The sequence below is a fragment of the Neltuma alba genome, unplaced genomic scaffold (genome assembly GCF_004799145.2).
Source record: "Neltuma alba isolate B1F8T4 unplaced genomic scaffold, ASM479914v2 tig00011681_pilon, whole genome shotgun sequence".
Classification (NCBI taxonomy): Eukaryota; Viridiplantae; Streptophyta; class Magnoliopsida; order Fabales; family Fabaceae; genus Neltuma; species Neltuma alba.
This window is the reverse complement of record NW_021636320.1, coordinates 183,215-193,165: the sequence shown is the minus strand read 5'-3', so window position 1 is coordinate 193,165 and position 9,951 is coordinate 183,215. Positions and strand designations below refer to the sequence as shown.

General features: G+C 36.9%; 1 protein-coding gene across 1 annotated transcript; it reads left to right on the top strand.

The window, feature by feature from the left end:
- The first annotated feature begins 5,251 nt into the window (after positions 1–5,251).
- Positions 5,252–8,646, top strand: LOC114716608 (probable LL-diaminopimelate aminotransferase, chloroplastic). The gene is made up of 10 exons (XM_028901640.1): positions 5,252–5,397; positions 5,501–5,529; positions 5,843–5,910; positions 6,182–6,298; positions 6,528–6,590; positions 7,076–7,180; positions 7,298–7,348; positions 7,452–7,772; positions 7,867–8,073; positions 8,168–8,646. Exons 1-10 carry the CDS (start codon positions 5,327–5,329, stop codon positions 8,456–8,458), a joined length of 1,323 nt encoding a protein of 440 aa, XP_028757473.1. The 5' UTR covers positions 5,252–5,326; the 3' UTR covers positions 8,459–8,646.
- Positions 8,647–9,951: the final 1,305 nt, after the last annotated feature.

Here is a 9,951-nt window from a genome sequence, read left to right as displayed (position 1 = left end):
AGGAAGAAACACTGTTCTAGGATTCCCTCGATTGATAATTATTACTCCCTCTATTTTTATTATAGATTTTAAATAATAATTAAAGACAAAATTTAAAAAAAATTAAATATTTAGACAAACTCTAAATTAAATCTTATAAAATGGACCACACTACAAACTCTAAATTAAATCTTATAAAATGGACCACACTCCTTTTTAAACTTAATTTAAGGTTATAAAAACTTTCAGACATTAATTATTAATATCAATACACCTTAATAGTTAATACGACTCGTGTGTTTTGATATTGACAAAGTGAATCTTATAGTTATACACCATCCATAAAATTAGTAGGAAAATTTATGCATGTATACAATACAGTACTCCTCCGGTCTTTAATATAGGACCCAATTCTTGAGTTGATTTTGATCCTAAATATAAGACACATTTATCATGTTTATCAATTTTCTCTAAATTACCCCTACAGATACTCCCTCAACCATAATCAAATAGAAGAGGGAGAGGAGGTATTAAAAAAGATGATTATGGTGCTTTAGGAAAAATGTGTCACTTTTCTTATAATTAACTAATTTACCTAATTTTTTTAATTTAATTAAATTAATTAAATGTGTCTTACATTAAGGATTGGAAGAGTATTAACTATGAATTACTCCATATCCCAGGCAGTTTGGGGAAAAAAAATAAAATATTGCGCCTGTATGATTTATAGTTTACTCTATACTATAAAATTACAAAAGGAGGGGAACTGATTTGACGGAGACGTAGTATTTATTTATTTTTATTTTTTTTGACCAGCTATTTATTTAGAGTTAGGAGAAGTAGTAGTATTTATGAGATCATTAATTGAGAAGCCAGATGCATTAAAGAGCGAGCTTTTGTGAAAGGGGTCCCTCCAAAATCCTGCGTGGCAGATCTCAGTGCATGATCTACGGACGCGTGAATCATCAGCTTTCTCTCACCCCTAAAATTTCATGGTTTAACTGTCGGTTATATTCAGAAGTTGGAAGAAAAAATTTAATGAATTTGATTTAAAATTTTTTAAAAAACTAGGTCAAAAGTTTTTAATTAATTTCTTACCCTTTTATCTTGCATTTTTTAATTAAAATTTTACAATCTCAATTTTCTAACTTGTTAAATTGAAGTCAGTAAAATATTTGTCTCGGCCTTCTACGTTCATGGTTCAAAGTTTAAATAGGAATAATAATTGACGTACGGATGGTATTTTGCAGGGCACAGCGAGACAACCCTCGTGGTAGGCTTTGGTTGGTAGTGGATCCCCGACGGCGTCGGTCATTTAAAAGTTGAAAAGTGATGGGCCAACGCGTGTTGGATGGGCTGGGCGAATAGGGTTTTCCCTTCTTGTCCAAAACTGACTCAAACTCTTGTGAATAAAATGTTTGGTCCATTTGTACATCATAGCAGACCAGAAGGGTCCATTTCCCAAGGACTTCTGGCTCCTTTCGGGGCCGAAGTGTTTCTCTTCCGATTTTCTTTTTTGAGAAATATTTGTTTCACCTATTTAAAAACTACTTGCTACAATTCCTCCCTTTTTCTATTTTGGAAAGTTTTTTGTTTTTTGGGTAGGCACTAGTATCTTTTTTATTAAAGATAATCATGTTCAAAGTACTATCAGGTACTAAATGTGAGTATTTTTCTCAGTGAGATTTAAACCTTACTTCACTATATTATGAGAACTAATCTTTTCTGTGACATTCAATCCCGATTTTAAAAAGGTTTTTTTTTGCTGATATGTATCTTTTTATTAGAAGCATTTCTATTCAAAGCACCATCAGTCACTAAATATAATCACCTCTTTTAACAAAAATTCAAATCTTGATTTATCACATAATGAAAAACTAATCTTTTTTATTAGATTTATTGATAATACACCTATACCGCCGTATAAATATAATTATTAGGGAAGGGTATTTGGCACCGTTCCAATCCCTTCAGCTTTCTTTCCTAGCCTATCTGTTAGGCTCCCAAGTTAACATCACATAAAATAAAACAAACCAATCACAATCACACACAGAGATGGGCATGGATTTTGATTAATCCTATCTTCTGAAACCAGGCACTCCTTTGCTTCCCACAGTTTCGCACGCCCAAATAGTAGTGGGGGTTTTCTAAAAAAAAATTATAATTAGATCCCATCTAAAAGAATTAAATACCAAAAAGTCTCTTAAAATCATAAAATTATTCTGAAATTTAAGAGACTTAATGTAATAAATTTTATTTAGATAATTACCAAATTGCCCTTATTGTTATTATTTTTTAAGTTTGCACTGGCAATTAAAAGAGTAGTCGTTGACAACTTAAAGTGCAAGGATCAATAATTATCTTGGCAGGTATTGATAACATTTTTTCTCAACACATCACAAAATGTAATGTATAAACTGTCAATATCTACTGAGATAGTTGTCAATTCTTGCATCTTAAATTTTTCAACCACTGCTCTTTCAGTTGTTAATGCACAGTTTAAAACAAAAAAGACAATTTAGTAATGAAATAAATAAAATTTATTGTAATAAGATCCCTTAAGACTTCAAAATAATTATGATTTCAAGATATTTTTTTATATTTAATTCCTATGGTTGGGGTCTAATTGCAATTTTTCCTTTTCTAGACAAAAGTATCTCTATTCCACGACAACAATGATTATGTCAGTGGTCATCTTTTTCCTCCAGAACAGACACGTGGATGGTAGTTACCTCGGTCCCCACTCCCTACCGTTTTTTTGGTTTTCTTTGCCGGACACGCCCACGTTAAATAATTTGACGACACGTAACTTTGATAGATTTTAACTTCTAGGGTTAATTTTTGATGAAGTTTTCAAATCAGATGAAAACGTTTGGCGCTTTACTAAAATTTTGAAATATTCTGGCCCTGAATCAAAATAAAATTAGTTTTTTGGCATGCGATTCTCCCAATACAACTCTACAGTATGACTATTTAATTTTTTTAGATAAAATTGAAAATAAGTCTCTCATTAAAAATTAAGAAATTAATTGATAAATAATCTCGGTGTAACATACTTCCTTTTAAGCGCAACTTCACTTGAAGCAGAATGGTTTTGCCATCAAATCATTTCCAGAAAATGCAAATTTCCAAGGTATGTGAGGGACAAGAGGAGGGGTGGTCCCCGAGCAGCCAGGGATGTCACGGGGGCGGTTAGAATAATTAAGCTGTCATGATCAGTGAAATTTCCATTAAACTTGAAATGACATAACAGCCAAGCCAACAATAACTAAAACAGAACTAGAAACAAACAATTTTACTTGTTAAAACAGAAAGAAGCAAAAAGGAAAAAAGAAAAAACTGAACAGCGAGTGTTGGAGGGTGCTTGATTTCATATTTGAAGCACACACGGACGCACGCTAATTTATTTTCGCCTGTGTTGTGTGGTTGGAGGCCCCCCCCTTTCCTTGTGGCGTGACTGAAGGAGTGTTTGGGGAATAGCAAATGAGCAGTAGAGAACAAGAAACGATTAATTAGGAATGGTCACTGTCGTATCAACGTGCATGCACAGGCTAGGTTACTTCCCGTTGCGATCAACCGGAACCTGACCCTTCGGGTCCAGAGGCGGTGCACTCCACCATTTTCCTCTGCTTATCTCACATGATTACGCATATCTCGTTTTGCCCTTTTGTTAATCAGCCGGTCCCATTGTCTTCAAGCGCTGCTTTGGATGCTCTATTCCGATTTGTTCAAGAAAAGAAAAAGTAAATCTATAAAATAGTCATGGATAGTGGATACAGGAGAATTTAAGACGAGGCGATAACTTTTTTAAAGCTCTCTTTATGTTCTGTCCTACTCCCACTCGCCACGACGTTCCCGTGTCCGGTGCAAGTCTTCCAATCAATTCTATAAAACTGCAGAAAAATACACGTAAGCGCATTTTTCATCCATGGCTGCTTTCACACTCGCCCCAGGCTATTGTGCCACCTGGTCAACTCAACCGACTTCCTCTTCTTCTTTCTTTTGGGCGTGGCTGGCGTGATCATTTTCGCAACTCTTGGAGATTGGGCCACGTGTCATGATAACGAAGGCTGAACATCAGCAGACCGAAACGGTCCATTTACCCCACCCCACGAATCCAAATCCCTCGTCAACTTTTTTCATATTATAAATGATTAAATTGCATGCCAACCCCTTTTTTTTTTTTTTAACGGCCAAAAATTGCGCGGAGAAAACCTTTAATTTAAGGGAAAATTGCAACACAATCCCACCCAAGAGAATTAATACAAAAAAGTTTCTTGAAATCATTAAATTATTCTAAAGTCTCAAGAGACTTTATTGTAATAAATTTTATTTTTTTAATTACCAAATTGTTTTTTTTTAAAGTTTGTATTAACAACTTAAGGTGTAAGAATATAATTGACAACTATCACAGCAGGTATTAAGTATTGACAACTCATACATTACATGCATTATATTTTGTGATGTATTGAGAAAATATGTTGTCAATACTTATCACGATAGTTGTCAATTCTTATACTTTAGGTTATCAATTACTGCTCTCTCAATTGTCAATACAAACTTTAAAAAAAACAAGGATAATTTGATAATTAAATAAATAAAATTTATTACAATGAAATCTTTTGAGACTTCAAAATAATTTGGTAATTTTAAAGGACTTTTTGTATTTAGTTCCCTTGATGGGGCCTGATTGCAATTTTTTTTTAATTTAACAATTATTTTTGTCGCTTTCCTGCAATTATGAACTCTTTGCTCTCTGGCCAGAATTCTTGAATTGGTGATGGGACCTGCCCCGCCCAGTTCTCCACATGTGTGTTTGAGGAACTGGGAACCAAAGTGGGGGAGAGAATAAATGGATGATGAGAAGCGCAGATTCGATCGATATTTTAAAGCTTATGCATTATTTCATCTTATTATATGTTATTTTACTTGATTTTAATTTCATTTAATGTATTACTTCCCAAATTAATTAACCGAAGCTCACTGACCTTCACACATTATCAGCTCTCTGGGGATGACAGTAGCCACGCATTCGGCATCAAAGAAGAACGCGGTGCGTATATTATTTATTTAATGAAATTACCGGTAATACGAAGCAAGCAGGTGGGGCCTTGCGTGTTTATATCTTTATAAAATTTATAGAAAGACTGGGCAGAAAATTGATGCGCGGGGACCACATTTCCTTGTCTTGTAGAAACTCTCTCATTTGCCATTTGCCGCGATACTTCCCGATCTCAAAATTATATAAGCAAACACTTGTTGGCCTTATGGCGTTCATGCTCAACTTTCCATACAGTTCTCATCCCGCCACTCTTGAGAATTCCAGTGTGTTGAGAATTCAGAGACGATGCCCTGTCAGATGATGGCTTCTATCTGCATCCCGCGCGCTGTTTCAGCGCAGCCCACCACATTTCCCAGGTAGATTCATTTACATGTATGCGCATCCCTTCCAGACTTCACTTTTATTACTTTTCATCATTGCCACAGTATTGTTTACTCCTTCACATTCTGTGTATGGCAGTTGGAAGTCTTTCAGAGAGAGGAAAACTGGTGAGCTATGTTACTAATCACTATTAGTCGTGAAACTCCCAGAATTATATTTATGTAGCTTCCTCGACACTCAACTGCCCCCCCCCCCCAAAAAAATATGGCTCACTAATACCTACTCTTTTTTTTTTTTTTTTTACAATTCTAGATTTGTATTTATGTTTTCGTTGTTCTGAAATTTTTTAGTTTGTGCCTCTCACTAAACTTTCGCCTAATACATTGTTAAGATGGTTTTGACCTGATTAGTCATGTGTGTCTTTTAAGATTATCTTGATTTAGTTACAAATTTTCAAACTGACACGTCATTCAACCAAAGATTTGCATCCAGGAATCCCTCGCAGTGTTCACATGGAGAACCTGCAGAACGAATATTTGTTTCCTGAGGTCAGTTGAGTTCTGAACTTTCCTGCCTGACCGACTCATGTCTGTTTGTGGTTTCGATGAAAATAGTTAATCATACTAGTAATATCACGTTGGCTGGAGTCGTTCGATATGCCTAAGAGCTGGATTAAAATTAAATTAATTGATATGGTAATTACTCAAAGCATTTCACCGAGCTAGCAACCTCCTGTTGTTTGAGCCTCGTGATTATATTTCACTGAAGTCTGCATCTCAGTCGCCTTCAGTTTCTCATTATTTGTGGTATCTTAACCAGATATTCACGCGGGAATCTGAACATGCCCGGAAGAACCCACATGCGAGTGTAATCAGACTGGGTATTGGTGATACCACAGAACCAATTCCTGACGTCGTAACTTCAGCCATGGTTGAGGTAACTGGCGGCAACACGTAACTGCCTCTGTCTAAGTTGAGGAAACATAGGCTGGGATTGCCCCATAGAAGCTAGGATAAATAACGATATGATCAGTGAGAAAAAATTGCTTTTTATGCTTAAAAGCAAGTATTGAATTTCGAGAAAACAACTGATGATAGACAAACTGAATTTGCTCGAGGAATCGTTTCTCAACCAAGCTAATGGAATACTCTGTACTGTTTTGCAGAAAGCACTTGCTTTGTCAACAGTTGAAGGTTACAGTGGATATGGACTAGAGCAAGGGAACTGGGTAAAATACTTCTAGCTTAATTGTCTTTTAAGTTTCTTCTTCAAATATGACTTTATCGTGTGTCGGAAGGAGGAGAGCCTTAGAAATTCTCCCAAACCCGTTTTTAAGACCTTGTATGTGGTCTATCCAGACTTACAATTGAAGCATATTTTCTAGCAATCTATTCGATAGATCCCATGATCTTTTTGTTCTGCTGTTGGTCAGTCCACTTAACATCCGTTTTGTGTGTTCTGTAACCTTATTGTAGAGTTTTTTTTTTTCCTGCTGCATCCAACGATGCCTTAAAAGTTAAAAATGGAGAATGGACTCCAAACTTTAGTCTAACATGTCATTTTGAAGGGAACTAGCTAGATCTCTGATTTGGTTTATTTGTCCTGCTTATCTCCGGTGTAGGCAGCTGAATTGAAAGGTCATGATGCTGGCAGCATCCAGAGGGATCCATCCGTTAGGAATCCCAATTTATATGACGTCATTTTCTGTTTCAGGATTTAAGGAAGGCGATAGCTGAAAGATTTTACCGGGATTCACGCGTAAAGGAGAATGAGGTTTTTGTATCCGACGGCGCACAGTGCGATATTTCACGCATTCAGGCAAGATATATTGACTTAGGAACGACGAATAGAAATTGAAGTACCCCTTTCTTTCTTGAGAGATATCACTGTTGTAAGTTGTGCCAAGTAACTGACTTTTTACATCCCTGTTTCCAGATGCTCCTGGCATCTAATTTGACGGTGGCCGTGCAGGACCCAACTTTTCCGGTAACTCTTAGATGGCTCCCTTAAATCTATATTGACAGGAGGAACATGAAACTGTAAAGAACGAAATCTATAATAATCCTCTTTTCCTGTTTTGGATTGACAGGCGTATGTAGATTCGAGTGTAATTGTTGGGAGAGCAGGGAGGTTCCAAGCAGAAACTCAGAAATACAGAAACATAGTGTACATGAAGTGTGTACCCGAGAATAATTTCTTCCCAGACTTATCAGCTACACCAAGGGCTGATGTTATTTTCTTCTGTTCCCCAAACAATCCGACCGGAAATGCGGCAACTCGGCAGCAACTGAAGCAACTAGTGGATTTTGCAAAAGCAAACGGATCCATAATCATATATGATTCAGCATATGCCACTTTTATATCTGATGACAGCCCAAGATCAATATTTGAGATCCCAGGAGCCAAAGAGGTTGCTGATTGCTTTCCATTAAGTAATTTATAGGCGCTGGCCACTGAAAACTGTCGTTTGAGATATATTTTAAGATGAATCCAACTGAGTGCAGGTAGCAATTGAAATTTCATCATTCTCCAAATTTGCTGGTTTCACGGGGGTCCGGCTGGGCTGGACGGTTGTCCCCGAGCAATTATCGTATTCCAATGGATATCCTGTGATCAAGGATTATAATCGCCTAGTTTGCACCAGCTTCAATGGTGCTTCAAATATTGTTCAGGCTGGAGGACTCGCCTGCCTTTCTGATGAAGGTTTTCAGGTTAGCGATGGTCCCGCACTGTGTGTCTGTCTTTCTCCCCTGCTTTTCTGTCGGATTACATCATCGTCCTGACACTTGTTTATTGGCTTTTCAGGCACTGGGTAACGCAGTGAATTATTACAAGGAGAATGCGACGATTCTGGTAGACACGTTTGAATCGCTTGGGCTGAAGGTGTACGGAGGCAAGAACGCACCTTACGTGTGGGTGCATTTTCCAGGGAGAAAGTCGTGGGACGTGTTCAACAAGATTCTCGAGCGAGCAGATATAGTCACCGTCCCAGGGATAGGATTTGGACCTGGCGGCGAGGGGTTTATTAGAGTCAGTGCATTTGGTCATAGGGACAATATATTGGAAGCTTCAAGGAGGCTGCGAAAATTTCTTTAGATTAAGATTATTCTGTGCCCACCCCTAATGGTCCGCTCTCCACTTATGGCCTATGGTTTGGCCAAAATGTAACCTCCCATCTAATGAATAAAAGGGCAAAAAGTGCGTCTTTACAGTCCAATTCTGTATGTATGGCGTTTCGGTTTAATTTTCTAATTTTATAACCTTAATATTATTAGTCTTGATAATATTTCATAACAGCCATTGTTTTTAAGAATTTAAATTTAATATATCAGATTTGATAATATCTTAAAATTTTGAATATTCTTTTTCAATGAAACTAATAGTGGTTTGATTAAAGGATTGTTTTATTATTGTAATGAAATCTCACATGAAGTAAAAGACCACAAATACATTCGTTCTGAAAAAACAATTTTGCGTAAATAAAATAGACTTTTTTTTTGTTTACATTTGCGCCAACGGGGATTTGGAATAGAGAATTCCTCAGCGGCGATAATACTCCGGAAGCATTTGAGAAGAGTTCGTTCTTATAATTCGTTCAATATACTGTATCCTTGCATCCTTGCAATCTAATCTTCAAAGGAAAACGTTTCGTTAAATTTAATATATCAGAAATTGATAATATTTTATTAATATTTGAAAATTTTAATATTTTTTTTTTGTGGGTTTGAACCGGTCAATGTGGGTCTTCCCAAAAAACATAGTACGGGGAAACCGTTTCGTTGAAATACCGCATTGAGCTATGAGTATGACTAACCAAAGCAGAACGTCCAACATGTGACCTCTGGCTAAGAATTTAAACTTACATGTAATACCCGTATGTTCCTTGTATGACATTTTTTTCCTAGTGACAAGGGAATTTTATTGATATTTACAGCGAATACAAAACAAAGAGACCAGAGCCATCAACAAAAAGCAGAGACTATCCTGGGGGTACGTTCTTATATGAAATTCCCTTGCAAGCGTAATGTGATCGCAAAGGGGAAAAAACTTCATTAACAAGTCTACAAGCCCGGGTGGTCTCGTTGCTGAATAGAAGCCTCCCAGAGCTTCCAACAGAGCGTTCCAAAAGTAATGCACCAACGCTGGTTCGACCTCCAAGCTTTCATGTTCTCTTCCATCCAATCATGAAAAGGCCGGTTGAAGAAATGAATCTGGTGCTGAGTGGCGATGATGAGCTTTCAACAGGAGGAGGCAAGGCTGCACTCATGGGGGACATGATTAAAGTCTTCGGAGGATTTCCCACCAATTTCACAAGTATCTTGCTGGGTCATATGCAGTTGTAGATGCATTCTATTCGCCAGAAGTTTTCCCTTTTTTTTTTTTTGGCATACGACAGAATATTTACTATTAATAGCAGTGATTAATCTCTTCTTTGTAAGGCCTCCCCTTGAGAATAAACCGCATGCTTTCTATGGCTAAAGATAGGATTTGAAGCCTGAACACTTAGTTACAAGACGAAGTGAGGTGAACATGGAAAACATAAGGTGGTCCTTCCGAGAAGGCCCCCAATTTCTTGGTCACCAAGATAA